At 40.9% G+C, this 22,945-nt stretch overlaps 1 protein-coding gene across 1 annotated transcript in view; it reads right to left on the bottom strand.

Annotated features, from left to right (window-relative positions):
* myo10l1 (myosin X, like 1) overlaps positions 1-22,945 on the bottom strand; it is a 52,338-nt gene that overhangs the window by 2,686 nt on the left and 26,707 nt on the right. Inside the window, exons 3-39 of the mRNA XM_080870878.1 lie at positions 17,651-17,809; positions 16,384-16,571; positions 15,612-15,746; positions 14,918-15,042; positions 14,728-14,741; positions 14,529-14,613; positions 14,196-14,302; positions 13,688-13,817; positions 13,468-13,586; positions 13,195-13,341; positions 12,110-12,210; positions 11,904-11,970; positions 11,542-11,634; positions 11,384-11,452; positions 11,218-11,300; positions 10,742-10,844; positions 10,503-10,583; positions 10,257-10,381; positions 10,038-10,155; positions 9,815-9,921; positions 9,466-9,733; positions 8,564-9,397; positions 8,258-8,381; positions 7,949-8,087; positions 7,243-7,347; positions 6,843-6,938; positions 6,646-6,739; positions 6,369-6,424; positions 5,349-5,491; positions 4,877-5,071; positions 4,479-4,636; positions 4,267-4,387; positions 3,662-3,810; positions 3,403-3,551; positions 3,098-3,305; positions 2,630-2,766; positions 2,408-2,531 (exon numbers count right to left, since the gene is read on the bottom strand). Of these exons, the coding sequence (XP_080727004.1) occupies positions 2,408-2,531; positions 2,630-2,766; positions 3,098-3,305; positions 3,403-3,551; positions 3,662-3,810; positions 4,267-4,387; positions 4,479-4,636; positions 4,877-5,071; positions 5,349-5,491; positions 6,369-6,424; positions 6,646-6,739; positions 6,843-6,938; positions 7,243-7,347; positions 7,949-8,087; positions 8,258-8,381; positions 8,564-9,397; positions 9,466-9,733; positions 9,815-9,921; positions 10,038-10,155; positions 10,257-10,381; positions 10,503-10,583; positions 10,742-10,844; positions 11,218-11,300; positions 11,384-11,452; positions 11,542-11,634; positions 11,904-11,970; positions 12,110-12,210; positions 13,195-13,341; positions 13,468-13,586; positions 13,688-13,817; positions 14,196-14,302; positions 14,529-14,613; positions 14,728-14,741; positions 14,918-15,042; positions 15,612-15,746; positions 16,384-16,571; positions 17,651-17,809 (5,256 nt within the window). The remainder of the gene's footprint in view (positions 1-2,407; positions 2,532-2,629; positions 2,767-3,097; positions 3,306-3,402; positions 3,552-3,661; positions 3,811-4,266; positions 4,388-4,478; positions 4,637-4,876; positions 5,072-5,348; positions 5,492-6,368; positions 6,425-6,645; positions 6,740-6,842; positions 6,939-7,242; positions 7,348-7,948; positions 8,088-8,257; positions 8,382-8,563; positions 9,398-9,465; positions 9,734-9,814; positions 9,922-10,037; positions 10,156-10,256; positions 10,382-10,502; positions 10,584-10,741; positions 10,845-11,217; positions 11,301-11,383; positions 11,453-11,541; positions 11,635-11,903; positions 11,971-12,109; positions 12,211-13,194; positions 13,342-13,467; positions 13,587-13,687; positions 13,818-14,195; positions 14,303-14,528; positions 14,614-14,727; positions 14,742-14,917; positions 15,043-15,611; positions 15,747-16,383; positions 16,572-17,650; positions 17,810-22,945) is intronic.

The following is a 22,945-nucleotide window of genomic DNA, read 5'->3' as shown; positions in this document are numbered from 1 at the left end:
GATTTATCTATGTATCGTTCCCCAGTTTGTTTAACCCAGACTTAGATTTTGATTGTTGTCAGGTGTCAACATTAATTAGTTTTGGTTTCTGGTTTTTACTCCTTTGAGATTATTATGGCTTTGTTCTTCATTCAAGGAGCTTTTAGATATAAAAACTACTTGATGTCACACAGTTTCTTACAGCTAAACCACAACAGAGATCATATAATTTGGCACGATTACGAATTAAGAGGTTAAATAAGACATTTTAAGGGCTTTTTAATTCCTTTCATTCATGTTAAAAACATTGGGATAATCTTGGGACATTAATTTGAAATTTAACAAAGAAATGTTGGGGTCAAGAGCAGTTTCTTCCAGCTCAGAACTATCTTATTATCTTAGGAGGATGATGTTATTATCTTTTTCTTCACTGTACACTGGAGTTAGTCAATTATCTATCATCTATTAGTTATTCCAAAATTTACAGAAACATCCAGTATAAAGTGGCACTGTTTGTGTTTAAAGGCCTAAATGGTCTTGAACCTACATACATGACTGGGTCCCTGACGCAGGATTTTGAGTTTTCTTAGTTTCTTTTTGGATCAATGTTTTTTGTTTCATCTGAATCTTTAGTTATCGCATGGTTTGGGTTTATGAGTAATGTTTGCCTACTGTAGAGTTGTTGCTTTAACTTAGATTTGTTATATCATGAGTCCAGTTTTTCTTTCTTCTGTTTAAGTTTTCTTATTTGTGTTCTTGCTCACTATCTGGTTTCTGTTTTTGGTGATTCATATCATTTCATGCTTTCAGTTTATTCCTGCCTCACCTGTGTTCCCATGTTAAGTGGCCGTCTCTGTGCCCTGCTCACTTCCTGTTTTACTCTGGTATTTAGTTCACTCCTGTGTTTGATGTTTGAAGTTTTACTTCCCATGTTTTGGTATCATTCATTTGTTTCACCTGTTCCTTATTTTCTCCAGCTGTGTTGCTGTGACCAGATTAATCCCCAGAAGAATTATTGCAGTTTACTTTTTTCTAATTAGTTTTTATTCTTATTTCATTTTGACTTTTTAAGTACAGTGTACTTTCAGTTAGTTTGCTGAGTGGATTTTCTTGTTTCGGTTTAGTTTTTATTGTTTGAGAATGGTTAGGTTTATTAGTTTCAGTGTAAGTTTTGGTCTTTTTAATTATCATTGTATGGTGGACATATGTCAAAGGCAAGATTTAGGAAAATCAGTAAATATATTACAATAAAAACACAGAACTTTTTCATAGCAGTTGATTTAGAGTCTTGTTGATATCCAGAGTCTGAATAAACAGATACATCAGGCAACCTGTAATAACAATTTTGCTAAGCTAACAAATACTAAAATTAGCGATATTTCATCTATATTTTTATTTTACAGTGACACGGTGGTTAGCACTGTTGCGTCACAGCAAGAATTCCTGAGTTCAATTCTACCATCAGGCTGGGGTCTTTCTGTGTGGAGTCTGCATGTTTCCCGTGTTTACGTGGGTTCTCTCTGGGTACTCCAGCTTCCTCCCACAGTCCAAAGACATGCAGTTAGTGGGGTTAGGTTAATTGGAAACACTAAATTACACATAGGAGTGAATGTGAGTCCGATTGGTTGTCTGTCTCTATGTGTTAGCCCTGCGACAGACTGGTGACCTGTCCAGTGTGTACCCTGCCTCTCGCCCTAAGACAGCTGGGATAGGCTCCAGTGCCCCCCGCGACCCCGAAAAGGATAAACAGAAGCGGATGGATGGATACAAAACTGTTTCAGATCGTTTTGGTTTTTTTAAAGTCTAGTTTTTATTTTTGTTTAGTTAGTTTTAGTTGTTAGATCACTTTTAGTTAACTGTAGTCACCAGTATATTTGAAGCCTCAGGTTGCCTTATTTTTCTGCCCTGTTGTGCTTTTTGTTCTCTGTTTGTTCTCTTTTGCCTCTTTATGTTTCCTCCTGCTTCGATTTATAGACATTGTTGTCCGTCACTTGCTGAACTTCTTCTTGTGGATTTGGGTCAACCTTGACACCAACCCGAGACACCCACACTGACTCAAGATTATTAAGGTTTATTTCTTAATAACTTTTGAGAAGCTTCTAGAAGCTGCTAATCTCTGGAACTCTGGAAGACAGGCTGCTGTTGTGTTATTATGTAGAAATATTGTGAATGTGTGTAGGATTAAACTTTATGAAAATTTCATTAATTTTATTCTAAAGCATTTTGGTTTTAAAAGTGCTATACAAATAAGATTTCCTTGTTTTCTTTCGGACATCCTTTAGAGTTTTTTACTCATGCCTGATCTACCTTCTGTTCTTCTTCAGCAATATTTTTTAAAGCTCACCTTTTTTGGTCTCACCTGCTTCTTCTTGTGTCAGCATTTAGGTTATCACTTTGAGCTAAACATAATAATTAGAGTAAATCTCACCTGTTCAAACATGAAAGCAAACTCCACTCCCTCTTTGGGCATGCTCTCTACATCCAAGAAACAGTACAGTTTAAAGTAGAGTTTCCATTCTCCTTCCTCCTCCTCTTCTTCACTGCCTGCCAGTCTGAAAAATAAAGGAAAACATGCCATGCGTTACTGCAAAGTGTACAACAAAGACACGGTTAAATGGACGGCAGTGTTTGTTCACAAAGACTCGGATACCTCTCGAACTTGGCCAGAACATCTGCCACAATCACTCTGCTCTCCAGAGCTCGGTCTGTGAAGCTGTTGTGCTCAAACAGAGAAAACAAATTCTTGCTTTCCTCCATGGCCAGACCTCTGATCAGCTTCTCTACAACCTGCAGTAACAACATTCAGACGGCGTTTAGTATTCCCATTGAAACTGATTTATTTCATCTTGAAAGGGTTTTTCAAATAATTCAAAGATCACTTGCAAATCACATGCACCCAGCCTCAGCTTTCTCCTTCTATTCAAGGTTAATTTTTGTTCTTTTATGTTTAAGATGAGCTAATGCGACTGCAAGTCTCCAGATATAGGTGTGAGTGATGGATCATTACACTCAATACAAGTGTAAAATGAACACACTTCTAACTTTATCTTACAGGTGTGCATTTTAAATAATGCATTTCAAAGAGAAATATGTTTGTGTATCTATTGTGTTTATGCACCTCTCCAGCAGTGGTGTGTGAGTTGATGGAGATCTTGCAGGAACCTCCTCCATGGCAGTAGACAGTAGTGCTCATCTCCTGCCTCAGCAGCAGGGCGGCGATCTCCTCCTGAGAGGGAACAAACTCACGAGTTTTGGTCTTCTTCAGGGATTCTCCAATGAAGGTGGCATACCGCTCAATCTCCGTGCCTGGATAACGCTCACGTATCCTGAGTTACAAATACACAAATATACACAACACATTTACACGCATGCATTTTATGGATGCTTTGTGAGGGAAATGCTATCCCTAATGCAGACGCTCACCTCTTGAGGTGGAAGCGGAGGTATCTGAGGATGGCTCGACTGGGTAGGAAGGTGCAGCTCATGCAGGTGAGCAGATGCCAGTGTGCACGATTGGCTGGACTGTTAGGCTGAGGCACATGATTGGTCTGCTTGATCACCTGGCAATAAACCTGTGGGGAAAAGATTTTTATCAGAGTGTAAACAGCTGGAAAACTGAAAGAATATTCTATGGGAAATAAAATATTCAAGTTTTATTCTGAAAGTAAATATACAAAAGTACCTCATCCCTGAGAGGGCGCAGGTCCTGACACGTCTGCAGGATGCCCTGAATGATGGGCACCGTGTCTGCCAGTGTCTCCATCTCCTGTAGTGAGTTGAAAACTCGCACGGCCTCATCCTGCAGACTGGCGTAACCCTGCTGCCTTTGTACTGCACGGAGAAAAAAACACGTAGGTAATCAATTAGGCTAAAGATGAGAACAGTAACATCAAGAAAGATTACATTAAAGGATGACTGTTGTGCCAATGTCAGCATTTTAAAGTGTTAAACATGTTGTCTGCATGTTCTCCCTGTGGCTGCCCGTGCAGGTTCCCTTCTGAAGCTCCTGTTTGTGGACACCAATTGTTATCACAGTCCAGAGAAATGCTTGTTAAATTTAATGACAACTCTAAACTAGCTCTGGCTGTGGATCTGTGAGCTTGTCCTTGTCTAGCTCTATGTTAGTCCTGTGATCTGCTGGCGACCCCTCCTGGGTATACCCAGTTTTTCACCCTATGACAGAACTTTTACTCCATTTTACACTTTTTTGAGTGGGTTTTTTTGGCCTCTTTAATTTCCTATGAAACAGGAAGTTGGGAGCGTAAGAGGTTTCTCTATTTCACTCACAGCTGGTGACCTCTCCGTAAGGGAGGGGCAGTAGAGGCGCATGCAGAGGATGCTGTGTGTATCTGAGGATGGGGTTCCTCCTGTACATCTGCTCCACTATTTCTGGGTTCACACTATTTTCCTGAGAAGACACAATGGTGTAAAAAAAATCATCTTAAAGACACACATCTGCTGATGAATTTGAATTTACTCTGTCTATGTGAGCGTCTTACCTTGATGTCTCTGATGAGCTGCAGAGTTGGTGTTTCTATTGGGGTCTTGCTGTCTATGACTCCCTGTATAGCAGCTGTCCACCTCATGGCTTCATTCAGCATCTTAGTATAAAGACGGTAGGAATGCTTCCTCCCGTACACGATGATGTTCCAGTAGCCTGTAAAAAAAAGAGGGTGGGTTAAATCCAATAAAATTATTTCTACTAACATCGTGATTAAGTTTTATGAGAGTTGTGCAATAAATCCTTTTAATCTAATTCAATAAAACCAGGGTACTGGTACATTTATCAAGTCTATAATTGTAAACTGAGACACCGGCATATATCCCTAACCTCGTAAGTATAATCCCTGATTAAATGTGCCCTTCTTTCCCGTTCCTTTCATTTCTCTCTGCTCACCTGTCTCCCTGTGCACTCGTTCATCCGGCTGAATGACAGAACAGAGGGAGTTAAGGACCAGAGTTCCCATCTTGGAGGAGTTTTTCTCTGAGCTCTTGTAGTAATCCAGGGAGTTGTGGGTTAAAACAAACCAGCGCTTCTTCAGCTTAAGGGAGGTGCTCTTGGCATTTGTCTTCATCTCCTTTTGGAGCCACCCTGAAGATGGAGAGGAGAGGGAGGCAACAAGAGGAAAAAGAATGTAGAAAATATTGTGATACCTAAACCTTTACGTTGAAGATAGACTGTTTTAAAAATGACAGTATGGTGTTTTTAGCGAAAATTAAATACAGATAATGCGTATAGTTCTAACATCTATAAATGGCCCAATATTTTCTTGCTTAAAATATTCCCAAAAGTAAAAAAAAAAAAAAGTAATAAAATATAGAAAGCACAGAGTTGCATCTATAAGTTTGAAAATATCCAAAACCCTCACCTCTGACAAGGAACTCCTGTCCATCTATCCTGGCATCTCCTTTGGGTTTCTGCAGCAGACTGATCCAGTGATGCATCTCCTCTGGTGTGTCGCTGTTGCAGTGGATCACACGATTGGCCGTAATGATGACGAAAGAGTTTGGCCTGAAAACATGAACTATGAGGGTAAGTAGCAGCCAGGTGTTGCTAACAAAATGCACTTGACCAATTGATGATCAGCAAGCGTGACCACCTCAATATAGTGAGAAATTCTGCCAGGTTTCTCATATGGACCATTCAGGTATTGACATGATGCCACAGAGGAAAAATATCAGCATTTATCTCAGAGATAGAACTGTTGCTGCCAGTCAGTCTGAGTAGGCAAACATTGATTTCCAAACAATTTGGAAACCATGGTGCTACAGTGAGAAAGATTTCAAGTGGAAAACATTCAAGACCGATGCCAGTCTTCCCGCGAGCGACTTCATCTCAAGCTCAGATAAAGCAATGTGCACATAAACTGCAAAAATTAACACTCTACAGACCTCAGTTATCATGCTAAATGTTAAATTTCATGACAGCACAATTAGAAGAAGACTGAACAAGCCTCTTTCTTTCTAAAAAGAACATAACAGTATGGCTTAGGTTTCCACAGTTACATCTGAACACACAACAAGAACAAAGTCCTTTGGACAGATGAGACTAAAGTGGAGTGTTTGTAGATAATGCACAGTGGCACGCTCGGTGAAAACCAATCACAGCAAATCAGGAGAAACACCTCATAATAACTGTCAAGCTTGGTTTTGGAGGGGTGATGATTTGGGTTTGTTTTGCAGCCACATGGTGCAAAACAAGCACCTGTGGCTGCATTGCATTTCTTTAGTGCTGATCTTGGCACTAAAGTAAGTCTCAGGTCTTGTATAAAGTTGCTCGTCATTCTTTTCTACTAAGTTCTTCATTCATACTCCAACCAGAGAGAGAATTTCTTCTTCTTCTGCATATGAGGAGAACATCAGCTTCTTTTCTAGCTGGTCAAACTTACCGATCAGGGTTGTCTGATGCACAAACGGAGTCAATCAATCCCACATCAAGAGTTCCCTGAATGAGAAAGGAGAGCATTGTTCAAACTGAACTATTTGTCTTAATAAACCAATCCAACTCGTGACTGTTCACAACCTTATCTGTATCGTTTTCGATAAGAAAACCATTAAAACAATAATCACCTACAACCAATTACAAGCTATCGAACATGCACATTTTGTGGGAAGAATATTTTCAGATCAGAGGAATTTACTGATTCGTGTTTTTAAAAGACTGACCACAGCATTTTTGGGGTTGGCCTGTTCATGGGACATCTCCAGCAGCTGCTCGGGAGTGCACACTCGCACCTTACTGAGCACGTTGAACCACCCACTGCACAGACGAAGAGGATGCCATCATGTTAAAGCTATGAAATCAGACAGGGATAGGTGCTTGTTTTTATTATTAGCAGTCTATGGTCAAGTCTACGTCATACCTCGCATCCTCAGGCGACTCTGCGAACACTTGGTATGTCCTCTCATCTGTCACAATGTTCAGAGCGTTCTCCTTTTCATGGTTATCCACAATCTCCCTATGAAGTCATAAAAAGGACACTCGTTTGAGAAATTCAGGTTCTGTCTGGACCAGTGGACCAGAAATCAAGAGGAAATTTCCATTGATCCAGCGAGAAGCTGAAGAACATGCCCGAGCTGCATACAACACATTTTAAATCAGTAAATTTCCATTATGATCTGGTCTGCTTGAAACATGTTTCTGTATTTGCTTGTGATTTTCTGTTTGTTTTTTCTTGAGTTTTGCTAGCCACACAACTCTAGACAAATAGTGAAGAAAACTTTGTGTGATTTTCTGGTGGTGGGGTTTGTCAGAAATCTTACTTGGCTGCTCGGATGTCGATGGTTCCCTTGAGTTTCTCCTCACTGTCGTTGTCGTAGTACATTAGCTTACTGTCCCTCAGAACAAACCAGCGCATCTTCCAATTCCTGCAGAGAAATAAGACACCATGAGCACTCTTCATAAGCTTAATATTGCCCTCTCAACCTTTCTATTTAACAAGATCACAACTACATCTCTTTCCCCAAAAAGAAAACCACCAACTTTTACTCTGAACACATACTTTTCCTAAATCAATTACCAACTAATTGAAGAACCACTAAAAGCTTAATACATTGGCTTTAATGTATTGTAGTGAACTCCTGCAGGGGGTTTAATCCCTATAGTTACACAAATACTCAACGGCATTCAGAACTACAGACAAATTAACCCATTCATGCGGATTCAATAAATCTGTGACTTTTAAGCTATTTACATTTAAATAAATCAAGCTAACAAACACTGTGGTGTTACATGAAGCTGTCATACTGTATTATACTTCACCTTTTATAGAATTATGAGGAAATATGAAACATTCAGTTACATTTTAAGATCTTCTGCTTGGCAGTGTGGTAGGATCTCACAGACCCATCTTGTTGACATTTTCTGAACAGCTTTGTAAAAATCATCACATCATCAGATTGCGCTGAGCTGTAATAGTGCTTTTATTTGCAAAGCATGCAGGCTTCGCTCAGTAATAACTACAACAACCTCCGTGACAGAGTGGACAGTCCTCCTCCTTTCTTGTAGAGCCAGCCTGACTTCAGAGACTCTTGTTTGGACCGGAACCACATGAAGGTCTCGTCCTTTAACACGCACCAGCGCCTCCTCCATGGGATCATGAGACCAGCTGAGGGAGCACAATTGGGAGACATAGTCAATTAAAAAAAAAAGGTCTAGTGGATAGGATTTGGTGCCCACACTGAAAGAGCAGAGCTATGATTATCTGCTATATTTAATAATGCAAGTGCTACAGAAATAGATCAGAAACACCAGCTCTACAAAGAAAAACATCTATACCCTTCATGTATAGGTAGCCGTGGAAATATGGTGGCCCATTTCCATTGAGCAAAGTCACCCTGCCATTTGTCACTTCTTCATCAGTGTCCATCATGCCATCATGTTCATCATCACTGTCCGCATACTGCAACATGACACAAGAACGTTAGTGACCTGCTTATGCTTTTAATAATAATTACTTTTATTCCATAATGAGATAGCACGCTAACAGTTTATTACAATGAGTTAAAATGCACTGTATACTCTAGCTGCTCATACATATCTGCGTGCACGCTTGTGAGGATGCGTGTAAGTGTGTGTCCTCACAGAGTCAGAGCTGCCTCTGTAGGACTCGATGCTGGCGTTGGTGCAGGTCGACTTCCTGGGGTGTTCCTCGTCCGCCACAGCCGCGCTCCCTCGGTTGCTTCCCGACACGGAGCTGTCGTCTCCGGCGGTGACTGACCCCTCTTCCTCTTCTTGGTCGTAATCTGATTCTGTGTCGGCCGGCATGCTGTAGATCGGCTCCTCGCCATCTACGAGGCTCTCCACCATGCTCACTTTCCTTTCTGGCTCTTTCTTCTCCTCCTCTCCTGGTGGAGGCGGTGGTGGAGGCACAGTGGTGCCATCTCCGGGTGGAGGGAGGGGAGGTGGAGGAGGAATTCCACCCGCAAGCATGCTGTCTGATGGAAGGGGGGGCGGAGGAGGTGGTACAGGGGGCACTGTTCCCTCTGCAAAGGCAGGTGGTGGAGGAGGGAGTTGGGCAAATATTTCCTGATCCACAGGAGCATTTGTCTCAGCAGGGGGAGGGAAGTCAGGCAAGGGGATACACTCCTCCTCAGCATGAAAGCCTTCGTCTACATCCTCTTCTTTGGATGCTCCTCTGGTGGTGCTGGCACCTTTTGGAGCTTTCACCTCTGCAGCGGGCTTAGCCCCGACTGCTCCCAGTGAGGGATCAACGCCTCCAAAGTTCAGGAGGTCGATGAGCTCCGTGGCCTTGCGCGATGCCTCCTTTTTCATCCGCTTGAGCTCAGCGTCCCGGCGCAGCTGCAGCTCCTGCTTGGACGACTCACAGAGCTGCGACACTTCATCCTCCCTCTTCTTCTGCAAGCGCTCAATCTCTCTCTCGAGCTGCAGGATCTCCTCCATTTGGCGAGTTTCATCCTAAAGAGCAGACGAAAGGGTTAAAACACTCCCATTAATGCCAGTGAAGATGCTTCTGACGGCTTTACCTTTGCATCTGCTCCCTCCGCTTCCTCCGTCTCCCCTTCGCCCAGCGTTTTCTCCTTCTCCTCTTCCTCCTTCGTCTTTTGCTCTTCTTCCTTCTTCTTCTTCACCCCTCTCAGTTTTCGAACGTGAGCACGCGCCACCTGACCTCGTCGGTGTTTCTGCAGCACCACCGCTGCCTTGCGCTGCTTCACAAACCGTTTGCGTTGGATGTGCCTTCGTAAGTGTTTCTGGAGGGTGACGACGCTGGCACGTGCACGTTTGAAGTGCTTCCTGTGGATCGAATAACACAAAATTCAAAGCAACAAACATAACTGGTCCCAAAAACATGACTTCACGTCACAAGATTCTTACTTAGCAGAAAAAGTGAGTAGGTGGGCTCGGATTATCATGGCGGCTTGGCGGCGGACTTCATCTCTGTCTTTCTCTAAACGCTGCTCCAAAGACTCCTTCATGAACACCTGCAAAACAAAGAGGTGACAACAGTTTATAGCCAGCCTGTTAAACAACCTTGATATGAGACACTGTACAAAACTTTGCCATTTTAGATCTCCAAAAGGTAAAAAAAAAACCTCACCTTAGTCTTGCCTAACTGCCACTCCTTCTTGGTCTTATCATATTTGGTCAGAAGGTCTGTGGTTCTCTTCTTATCATCTCCTGCTGTCGGCACCTTTTCTTTCAGAATGATCTTATAACTGCCATAAAAATGTAACGTTAAAGAAAAGAATTGATACTTTTAAAAAACAAATCACAGATATAGAAAAATATGTAAGAATGTAGATTTAGAGATCTTTACCGAGAGAAGAAATCTTTGAATGTTCTGCGAACTGGGAAGCCAGCACGACGGATCTTCACGGTCTCCAACATCCCAGAATACCTCAGCTGATTCAGCACGACCTCCGGGTCAAACACATTTGGAGTCTGAAAGGATGATACAAAGGATTTAACACATAACCTTGATATAGTACAGAATAATACTGTCAGATAGTGATATTAACATGAATATGTGAGTAGATAAAGACATTGGATAGAAAAAACAGACCTTTTCCATGTTGGGCTTAATGCAGCGAATGAAGAAAGGATTGGAAACACTCAGAGTGGCCATAAGAGCGTGAAGAGAGTCCTAAAGAGATTAAGAAAACAATAAATGCCGATACATCGCCATAACAATCATAACTACCATTCCAAAAAACCCCAAAAACATTTTCTTTAATGCGTTTTAATTATTCTCTCAGTTCAAGACCCTTAGTTAACAGTTAGCACCAACATCATATCACTCACCCTGAACTGGGAGCTCACTGTAGGTTTACGCCGGGCTGTTCCCATCTTCTCCTCATTGTTCCTGCTGCCGACCTTTTCAAACAAGTCGTAGATGAAGTCCAGTCTATGAATCGACAGAAATACAAAGGATGAAACACACGCATCTGCTAACTCATGTTAGAAAACGTATTACAGGGTACATCGGGATAACAACAAGGAAACTGGCAGAGCTGGAAAAAATAAACAAAAAATCCACCACAGTGTGTTTGGATGGTCAGTTTCAAAGCTCATTAGAAGCTTTTAGAAACACTTTTTTCATATTTTCAGAAACTAATATCCATTATTTTGGTTATTGTTTGGACTTCAGCCCAATAATTCATATCAGCTTAAAACAAGGCAAACAAAACATGGATTTACCTTTAAAACCCTTCTTTCTTTGAATGACTGGTTAATTAGACCTCTGAGTCCTAATTAACCATCATATCTGCAGATATTACCTGCTGTCCTTGAGCATGTTCAGGATGTCATCTCTGAATGTGTCTCTGTTCTTCTCCAGGATTCCTCTGACATCATAGAGGACCTGTCGGAAACAGATATTATAAACTACACTGACTTTACAACACAATGATGGCGTGCAGCAGGTCCGTTCTGAATAAAACTCACCTCTCCAGCATAATGTTTGATACCAAACTGATGATCAGCAAGTCTGGGCTTGACATAGTAAGGGTTTGTCTGCAAAAACAGAAGCATGGCATTTAACATAAGCTCAGCATTTAGTGAATTACGCATAGAGGTCATTAGGAGATGTGTAAATAACTCACAGAGTGTCGGCTGTGCAACTTCTCCAGCAGAGTGAAGTCTGTTCCTTTGGGGAATCGGCTCTCTTCATTCACTAGTGCCAACAAGCCCAGTTTCTAGGACAGAGAAGGAGGGGGGGAGGGGTAAAGTGGTGTTATTGCATCAGTATTATGAAATCAGCACCACTTTCTAAGACATCGGCCCCACAAATTATTAGATTTCCAAAAACAGATCTGAAGGAGGCACCCAAGCTGGTCTTTAGTAATGGTGAAGTACTGGAGTTTTTATTTCAATTCCCTTCAACGGACTGAGAAAAGATCATGCACTCAAAAACTAACATCTTCATTACATTTATGCTATGAGTTATAGCAAATGTATTTTTTACCTTCTCTATGAGGTCAAGACACTCGGCATTGTCCATCCAATCAATTGCTTCCCACTGAACACCTTCCCTGTGGAGAGTACAACAAAATATTTATGCAAGGAAAAAGAAAAAGGTCATATTTAAATTTACTCTTCCATTCCCTTTTCCTTAAACACTTTAAAGTCCGCTTCACAATCCGAATGTCTTTAGGTTCCATATTCACGTACCGGTTGTACTCCAGCTGCTCCAGAGAGAAGATGTGCTTGTTGAAGTACTCCTGAAGCTTCTCATTGGCATAATTGATGTTAAACTGTTCAAACCGGTTGACCTACAGGCACAGAGGCAGGGATTGACTTACAGACATGTCATGGTTCTGTGTCGTGAAACAAGCTCAACTTTGTCTGGATCATCTGGATCAGTGAATCTAAAAATGGCGATCCTGCATAACGGCAATCACAAAGCTGGTTATCGTGTGGCTCAGCTAACTCTGGGTTCATGAATCCAGCTAGTAGCACGTTTCCAAAGTATTCCAGTTTTGCCAGAAAAAAGAGAAAATGCTTATTCAAGTTCTTCTTTTATTTTCAGTGCCCTAATTCTGGCTCTTTGCTGTATCATTATGAACAAGTAATGCATTTGCTAATCTGTTAGAAGTTAACCAAGCAGAAAGGAACCCTATACCCTCTTCTGTGGTTTCCTCTGCCTTGAAAACTCCACTATTAGACTCCCATTTAGTCTCATTCAACCGCTGTTTAATATGTTTGTTTATAAGGTTTTTTTGTGTCCACTAATCAGATGGCAGATCCGGTCCTGCTTTGGTCCTATCGAGCTTTCCTGCTTCTGCAGCTTTCCCTAATTTGGCTTTCCTTCTGTCCTCTCCTTGGCTTGGCTCAGATCATCTCAGTGCTCTCCTGCAGTCAGTACTCAACCTGCCAGCTCCATATTATTTCCCTTCTGCCTCTCTGCCTTTTTATCCCCCTGGTCTAAAGAGACTCAAAAAATACTTTTGTAAATTCTTAAGTTTTGTTAATAAATTATTCTCTGTTACACCTGGCCTCTAATTTCTGTTTTTCGTATAGCTCTTTCTTTTATAGAAAAGAAAAACCTTATTAGTAAGCTTTTTCATTTGTCTTTGTCAGAATCCTATATGAATGATAACTCAGTGTTTCAGTGAAGTGATTAGTCAGTAGTAAGAAACTCATTAATCTTGCTTAGTAACAGGATGAGTAGCAGCTGGCAGCTTAGGAAGCGGAGGAGAAAATTCATGACCTCAAAATCAAAATTTGCCAAACAGAGGGAAGGTCAAAGCCCTCACCTCAAAGTTCTCAAAACCAAAGATGTCAAGGATGCCGATGGATTTGAAGTTTTCCTTCCCCTTAATCTTCTGATTAATCTTGAGGATGATCCAGGAGAAACACTGGGAGTATAACGCCATGGCGACAGAGTCCCGGGAATCAATAGCCTGCAGCAATGAGGGGGAAACCCAAGGGAGGGTTGAAATGAGTAATGTGACTATGTCAGGAAGAGGCAGAAATCAAACATGGAGGGGTAAATTAAAGTGTGTTTATATGCATGTGTGTATAGGGACCTGCTCAATAGTAAGTGGGGAACAGATTTCCTCTCCTCTGAGGATTATGGAGCGCTGAGTCATGACTTCAGACAGCTGGAAGGCATCCAGCCCCAACAGCTCACTGGCATTGGTAACCACTGGAAACATGGACAAAGACATGTTAAACATCTGGAACGTTTTCTATGTCTACCTCGATTTTTATATCATCTAACTCACTTTCTATGAGCACTTCTCTGACCTTGCTTGGTGGTGATCTGAGCTCCTCCTGCAGTCATGAACTCAATGTTGCCAAGTTGTAAGACTCCCGACAGCAGCTTAAACATGTCTCTGATCTCCTCCTCCGTGAACTCCAAGACCTTTAGCGCCTCCTGTGCAAAGACGAGCACGGGGAAAGAGATTGTGAGCACTTTCTCAGAGCCAAAGGTTCATTGATAACATTCACATCCCAGAAAAAGGTTTGATAAATGGAGGGGAAAAGATCTTTATTTCTCTGAGGCTAACCTGCTCTGCTCTTAAGACAACAATATGTCAGTGTTCAACAAAAAAGATTAACAGTTTTATGGCTGTGAGGACATCAAACTTTACAATCTAAGGTCACCAATCCTCCCTGCTATCATCCTGTTAGCGTTGGAATCTCTCTGCTACTTTTGTAACTGGATAAAAAAAACAATAGATAACAATAGAGAACTGTTCTTACAGACCTCAGTACATCTACTTGAAGAACTGAAGACAAAATCAATACTGACCATAACACTGTTAAACAGCTCTTTGTCATTTAGACTCTTGTCCTTAAGACATCCTGATTGGCTGAGGTAGTGGTAAGATTCAGCGGGATCCTCCAGGAAGTAGAGGCCTGCAAGAGCAAATGTATAATGTGAGCAAACGATATGTATTCACAGGTAAAAGTTAATGATTAATAATGTTTGTCCATCAATATTTATTCTTCTCTATTATAACTGAAATCAAACTATTTTTACAATAACTTCTCACATGAAGCCAAAAGTGTAAATTGGATCATTGAAAAATAATAAAAATAATAAAAGCTCGCTGTTGATATTTACGCTCGCACAGCTTCTTACTTTTTTGCTCTTTACTAGCTCCTGCCAGCAGAGCGTAGAAGATGTGGTAGTTTCGCTCTCCGGGGTTTTGTCGTACCACGCGGTTCTACAGAAAAATCAGGGTAGCAAAGTTTCCATGAACATTTTATTGTGATTGACAATGTAAGACTGACACGTGACTCCTAATAAATTTGATACGAGGAGGTCGAGACATCCTTACCTTTTCAAGTAAATCTGACAGGAAGTGAGTCAAAGAAATTCATCATTCATATAATTCACCTTCTAAGAATCAGAAACATACATTTCTACCACAACTTTTTATGCGTGTATGCAAAAACAAGCACCCGTTCAATCATACACAGGTGTAAATTTCATGCAGTTAGATGTATTGTGCTTTAAAGCAAGGATACAATCTATGACGCAGCCTCCTTGGATGTTGCCGCTCTCAGAGAAGTGAAGTTGGATGAACTTCCCAAAGCGACTGGAGTTGTTGTTGTAAACAGTCTTAGCATTACCAAAAGCTTCCATGATGGGACTGAAAAGGGGGAAAAATTATTTTTACAGTATTTTTTTTTTTACCATATGTTTTCCAGAAAAAACTTCAACAAATTCGACATTTTAAGGAGAACATAATATCCATATGAGCTCAAACCGTGCTCACTTAGCACTCGCACAGTTGTAATCCTGACACTTGGATTTAAATGATATGAAATTTCAGTTACACAAAACATTATTCTTTGAGAACTTAACACCCTGTTAGAGATGTAAATAAAAGGCTTTAAAGTCTCAAGTAAAATGAGCTGGTAAAATCCCAAAGAAAAGGCAAAGGCCATAAGCAGGCCTTGAATGGCTGCCATCTTTACCATGTAAGCTGTTAATCTGATATATAAAATGTGTAAAACACACACTCCTAATCCCGTCCTTTTACTACTTATACAAGTAGTCATTACAGAAACTTAGACTTCATCATATTTTCTGGCGTTAGTGATTATTTCTTCACCACAGCCTAGCAGGTAGCACGCTCCATGGAAAAGATGCTAACCCACTGACTTGTTTCTTGGCATTTCCTGAAGCTTGTCATGTTTACTTCACTGATTCGCATACCTGCTCTGTACGATGGCTTGCTCCACACGCGTGCTTTTCTCTGAGGGAGGAGTTCCGGCTGAGTTCTGGCTCATCACTGACAGAAACTGCAACAGCAGTTTGGTGCTTTCAGTCTTCCCTGCTCCTGATTCCCCACTGGAGTACACATACACACAAAGACACACATAGCCCAATTAAATCCTACACACAATGACCTTCACTGACATTCCCGTATCTTGAACCTCTCCGGTTATCTAATTGGTGTTGCAGGTTGATAGACCTCAGAGATATTCAGCCTATCGTAATCAGGCTGAGCACAAGTGAAAGCATGATGGGATGGTGGACACTAGAACCAGATCAGGCCACTTAATCATGCGAACCAATAACCCTACTTTAATTTGGAAGAGGAAATTGTATTTATTTTCAAAACAAAGGGAGACACGGTCATGATCACAATCTATTTGTTCTCTAGCTTGGTCTTGAATATTGCTCTGTCTCGCATTTCCAATCAACCACTGACATCAATATGTCTGGGATGCAAACCACTTCCACTTCCTTAAGCCTTTACCTTGATTTTTCATTAGGTCTAATAGCTGTCAGTGTTTCACTATCTATGCACAGGCTTCAACTACAAACAGGCATAGGAACAGCAGGATTTTCTGGGAATAAGCATACTAGAAATAGTAGACTAGAAAGACAAGATTTAGGAAACAAAGTCATGTTTTGATAGCTTAGTAGAGAAAGATAGAGGGATAGATGGGTAAAGAATTCCCTGAATGTCCTCCATCATTACCTGATGAGGATGCACTGGCTGTCGTGGCGTTTCCAGATGCAGCGGTAGCATTCATTGGCTACAGCAAAAATGTGTGGAGGGAGTTCCCCCAGATGGTGCTTGGAGTACAAGTCCACCCTCTCTAGGTCATACAGACCAGGGATCTGCTTGTATGGGTTGACAGCTGCCAGGATGCTGCCGATGTTAGTCTGAAAACAGCGAAGGAGAGACATTTCAGGTTCAGTGTCTGTATCATCTTTCCTTTCTTTTTATTATTTGATTATATTTGGTCCACGTTTATCCACTTTCTATATTCATATGACCTTATTGGCACATTTAGTGGACTATCCACATATAAAATAGTGCTAAAGGACACAGATACACATGAGTGCATGAGAGCGCAGTAATACAGAAAGCAGACTCACACAAGAGAAATTCTTTTGATCATCTTAAGGTAAATCCGTATATGGACAATATTTCATCATCTAGATTAGGCAGTCTAGATAATCTAGCTGTCTGGTAATCTTCCAGGTTTCCAGACTTTTGAAAATTTCTGTGCATCAGCATAAAAGTGATCAAAATGTAAAGACTGCAATGCATACTGATCCCACAGTTTGGAGGAGAGGGCATTCATGTGTAAGGATGCCTGGGTTAGTGATCAAAAAGAAACTTTTATGCGTTTTATTTCCTATCTGCATTGTAAAACGCGCATGTATTCAAACCACAAGGCCATCAAATCAAGTGATGTTGCAGATTTTAAACTGCACTATCGCACCATAAAGTCATTCATATGGTTATTTTTTTGCAATGAGAATGATATATGCTGTGAAATGGTGAGCAGGGATATGATGCTTCTACAGTTAGTGGGCTTAAATATCAACATATGAAACAAAGCAGATAAATTTATTTCGTAAGAAGAAAAAATAGAATAAATCCTGCCAATGGCGTGAGACGATTTAGGTTCCTCTTGCTGCAGAATCACTAAATGACCACCTGATTTAATAAAACATGAAAGTTTTAGACAGTTTCAATAAGGAGCAATTTTCAGTCCTCCTAAAGAGCTAAAGTTGGCCTGTCCTAACCACTGACAATTTCATTTCATAGCACTCACTTCTCTCTCCGTCTTTTTCACTTACAGACGGGGAGGCCTGATGAGTGGATTTGTGTCTCTTTCTAAAAGCCTCACTCGTGTAAGCAAAGGAGAAGGAGGTGTGTGATAATATAAACACACATAATGGCCCTGCACAGACATAGACATAGACACACATGGCTCGCTGAATGCACTCACATAGATGCAATCCTTCTGGTAGCGTTGGTAAAGGTTGTGCATGATAGCGGCTTCGTGCAGCTCCGCCAGTGCTGACATGTCCTCCACCCCATCGATGCTTGACTGGTGCATAGCGTACACTCGCTCCCTGGTGACCTCGGCCTGCTGCAAGTAAAACACCTGTATACAAGGAGACGTAAAGATCATCACCCAGTTTTTGACTTCATACTTTGGCATGAAATAATACAATAATATTCACAAGTGTTGTGAAATAGCAATCTAACAGCAATGCAAAGCAGCATATGTGCTGATTGTGCAACACTGACAGTCACTTGGAGACAACAAATGTGGATAAATCGAGACTCGTGAGACCAGGTAACGTTGAATCTGTGTGAATTTCAGCCTCAGTTTCCCATTCTTAGTTGACAGGAGTGGCAACCAGTGTGGTCTTCTGCTGCTGAAGCCTTGACGTCTTACAGTTTGACATGTTATGAGTCCAGAGCTGCTTTTCTGCCTAGGTTATTTGTGCTATTCAGCCGTTATTAAGGGAATTCCTTTTAGTAGTTTTTTTGTTGCTATTGCTGTTTTTGTAAGTTTCTTGAGTCTAAAGGTTTCTAGGCCAGTTTAATTATATTTTACCTTTTTTTGTTATTGTTGTTTTTGAGCTAACATAACCTGTCACTGGTGTAAAATAGGTTCATATTCACTGTAATGAAATTAGAGTAAATGTAGTCCCCAAAACTAGAAATATTCCTTTAAAGGCTTTTGTTTGTAATTTAAAAGGAAATATTCTAATAAATAACACAGACCAAAACTGAATAACTGGCTAATCAATGTTTCTGACACAAACAAATACATGAAAGACTCCAGCATTCCAACGTCTCTCCATTTTTAGCATTAACAGGCTAATTGTGATGCAACATGATGAAAATCCACATGGTGAGAATACAGAGCCTCACGGCTCCCTTCAGACCCCCCATCTCATCTATGTCATCCATTGCCATGGCAACTAGAGAATTAGGGGACAAAACGGGTGGAGAAGCCGGCTGTGGGAGGGGAGGAGAAAGAAGCGAGAGAGGAACACCGTGAGGACAGAAGCAGAGAAGATGAGAGAGGGCAATGGATCTGATCTGGAAGGACATGACAAGTGAATGCAGCTCAGTGTGTATTCAGGTCAGGCACATGGATGCTGCTGCCACAATTCCCATCCGTCTTCCTCACACACGGTGCACAGACGCACACAGGCTGTCATTCTACTTCAGCGTAAAGGTCGCTCATTCACTCCAGCGAAATCAGCCCGGCCAAGAATAGAAACCACGGCCTTTACGATACTGGGTCGTTAATATGTCATCTCAGTCTCACAGCCAGCCTCCACCCTGAGTGAGCTTGCTGCTGTAACAGATGTGGTGGAAGTCTGTTGAAAGCGGCAGAAGGGTGAGCTGTAGGCATTCCGTCATCCTGTTCTTAAATAAATCTATTTCACTCCAGTGACGCTGCCTTGCACTGCACAGAGCTGTTGCGTGCCGACGACTCTCTCAGGGCAAAAGAAATCATCCCATGCCAACTGTTTGTTGCATGTGGCTGACAAAAGAAACCTGTGTGCAATATGCTGCCGTGTTTCCACTTTTCTCTCTCTGAAATGCCAAAACATCAGTTAAAGTATCGCAATGCTAATGAAGTCGGTAACATTTCTGCACTCACTGAGCTGTAAATGAAATGACCCAATTGTACCTCACCCTCCATTATAGAAGGCATGACTCATGTATGATGACACGTGCAGCTAACAGCTCTGCATCTTTACTGTGACCCCATCCATTTAAAAGGCCCTGTGTTCTAAATTGGATCAATTTAATGTTACGTGCTGTAGAATGCTTTATGCATGGAAAAGACTGCCTGAGTGTTGACCCTCTTGCTGCATGAAGCTGATGAAGAGGATTGTGACCAGATAACGTAGTATAACTTACTAATATTTTATAATTTAAGAACTCAGCATCATTTACTTTCTTGCTGAGAGTTACATGAGAAGATGGAAAACATCTATGATATATTTATCTGAATGTCTGAGTTATTAGTCTTCACTTCACTGCTTTGATTTTGGGACCCACTGCTCTAACTTCTTCCCTATTCACACTTTGCACTGCTAAAGAATCTCTAAAGCTTCATTTTATGCTACCTGCTCACGACCAAACAGACCAAAAAAGGTAGCAACCAGCTGCTAATCATAGTGGAGCATTTAAGAGCTAAAAAGCCAGACATTTAAAAGCTCATCGGAGACCAGGGATGAATATTGAACTTAAATCCACCCTGTGAATGAATGATGATGTTGATCCATATCTGACCGTATCTGTTTTCTCTTGGTTTAATTAATGCTACGTCCTGCTATTTTCAACCTTTGAAGCTGATCTATGTGTGAGTGTGGTTGTGCTATCATCACTGCCTGATGTGTGAGTTAGACACACGCTTGTCTACGAAATGAGATGGACCATCGTGCTTGTTTGTCATGATGTGGACAGCTGTGCACATCCATATTGCAGATATTACAGGCAGACCTTTTTTTAAAAATAGAAAGATGAAAATACTCTTGAAAGATCTCCACTCCATAAAGCTTTTCTTTCCACTTTTTTCCATTACTTTCTCATCCTATTAAATCATGATCTCCCACTGTTTTTTTCTGGAGTTCTCCATGTCTTCATGTCTTAAACATCACTTCTGTCTCTCTCATCTCTCTTTCTCTTTGTATGTCACCCGTCTTTTATCCCTCCCCCATCATTTCTCGTGTCTCTGTTCCTTCGATCTCGCCTCTCTTATCGTTCCACTCTTCATTAATTTACCTCCTTCTCTTCTATCTGCCCCACACTGCATTTTTCCTTTCCTTTTTCCTCTCCTCTGTATTGCTGTTCTCGTCGTCAATACTGTTTTCCTTCAGCTTGTTTTTTATACTTCAAGTCTTTCCAGTATACTTTGCTATCTATCTGTGTCTGTGTATCCCTCACAGTGAATCACTTAATGCCTAAATGGCTCAATCTGAGACCCCCGTCTGTAATTGAAGGCACACCGAGAGCCTTTTCAATCAGAAAGTCAAGCACGCCTGTGCAATCCAGAGTAAATTACAGTGGAAGGGAAGATAAGACTTCACACACACACAACACTAAGAAAAAAAAACACACCAGGTCAACAGAGAAGAAACACAAATGGATGCCTGCATGTTGTATTTACATAGCTATATTTGCATAACTTATCTTCATAACTCTGACCAACAGGAATATCCAGCAGTAGTCTTGAAATGTATTAAAATAATCTTTGATTTTGCTCTTCTGGATTTTGAATATTTCTATAAATTCTAACAACTTCCTCATACAAGTCTAACATTCCTGTATAACAGGTTAGCGGGATAGCACTAAAAAACATAGACATGCATTCAAACTGTAACACCTGTGACATCACTCCTGCTCTTTTATTTATTTTTCAGCAGCTGCTGTGACATTATTTTAACATTTCACTGTGCGTCATTGAGATAGCTGACCTATTCTCTACACTGGCTGAGTTTTATCTGTAAATGTGCAGAATTACGTCAAACTGAAGTGAAGGAGTTTACTGATTGTACTGTTTACCCTAAGGACACTTATATCCATATAATATTGGAAAAAGAAGCTCTACAATAGGAAAATCAGTGAGTTAAACTCATGCACCTAATCTCCTTTTAGGTTTTTTTTTTATTTGAGCATACTCTCTTCCACAAACTGCAACTTGTATATAAATGGTAACCTATTTTTTATATTTGTTCAGACTGGTTGTTTTATATCTATATTTAATTTGTATGGAGCTGAAAGAATAAACTGCCTACAGGGTTGAAAGAATATTCAAACGAGCCACAATCACATCCTCATAACATACAAGAGAAAATGGCAAACAAATGGCAAACTACCATTAAAGGGGGGAGGGGATTGCTAAAATGTATATTTGAAGAATTTCTTAACACAATAACTAAACAAATAAATTCCTGGGATACTTTTCTGCAACATATAACTGGTTATGAAGCCAAAAAAAACCCCAGCATTTAAAGCAGATATTCACAAGTAATTCAGGGAGATGAGATGCTTCAAATTTGGAAAGTGTGTCAGTAACTGAAGTAACCTGCAGCTGAAGTGAGAGAGGGGGAAAAGAATTTTGCAGATGTCTCTGTTTTCTTTCATTGCCCTCCAATAGGTTTTAACACACATTCTCTACATGGAGCCTATCTGCACATTAACCCACAAAGAAAATAGGTACGAACACACTCAAACTGTGCTGTGATGCAGATGCAGATGTACGCACGATAAATCTGACTACCCAGAGAGTCTAAAATGGGATAGTTCATATTCAATAATTCATCATCCAGAACAGGAGCAGAAGAACAGCGAGAGGAAAATACAGAGATAGGCTGAAGTAGAAGTAGAGGATGGTTAACTAACTCTTATCTGTCTTCACTAAGACAGGAGTGGGAGATCATACTCGGCGAGAAGGTGGTCAGAAAATCCCACCACAAAATTTGAAAAATTGTTTTAGTCCATCTCTGAGTACTCTCTGACTTCACAACACCTAACATTCAGGCCTACACTCTGCTGAAGACGCCAGACTTAAAATTGTGATTCACAAAGATAGTTATCTGATAAAACTACTTTCCTAAAGTGGCTGAGTAGTATTGTTTTTAGAAAACTTGCACCAAATTCATTGCAAAGAAAGCCTATTGGGATGATCTCAGACTGAAAATGACAAAACAGGTTAGTATGATTCACTTTTTCAGAACACTTCTTCCCTTTTATCATTTTCTTTGCCATGTAAAGACATTTTTAAGCTCACACACATATACATGCAGTGCTTCGAGTCTTTCTGTAAAACTCTCTGATGTCTGAAGCTGCTTTGCGTGATTGAGGAGGAGAGCCGGAGGAGACGAGCCTCTTCATCTGACTTCACATATTAGCTGCAACCACAGCGAGGAGATAAAGATGGAGAGACAGAGAGGAAGAGAGCTGTGAGCACAGTGACCTACATATTCTGTAGACCTCTATTCGCCAGTGCAGATTTAGTATCACATAGTTCCGTACAGCACCTGCAGGTCTCCTCACTGACCTTGGATCTGAAGTGTCAGATCTAAATGAGTGCAGTTGGGATGAGCAGGTCTTTAGTGTAATCTGATCACTGAAATCAAAGTACACTGTGGGCAACGGCAGCCAGCAGTGCTTAGCAGTGCTCGTTTGCTAAAAACTATCAAGCCTGCAGAATATGAAGAAGGATTTTTAAAACATTTATCAGCATTCCTGACTACAGACAACATTG

Source organism: Rhamphochromis sp. 'chilingali' (assembly GCF_963969265.1).
Source record: "Rhamphochromis sp. 'chilingali' genome assembly, chromosome: 21".
Lineage (NCBI taxonomy): Eukaryota > Metazoa > Chordata > Actinopteri > Cichliformes > Cichlidae > Rhamphochromis > Rhamphochromis sp. 'chilingali'.
Note: the sequence above shows the minus strand (reverse complement) of the source record. Positions and strands in the feature narration are given on the sequence as shown.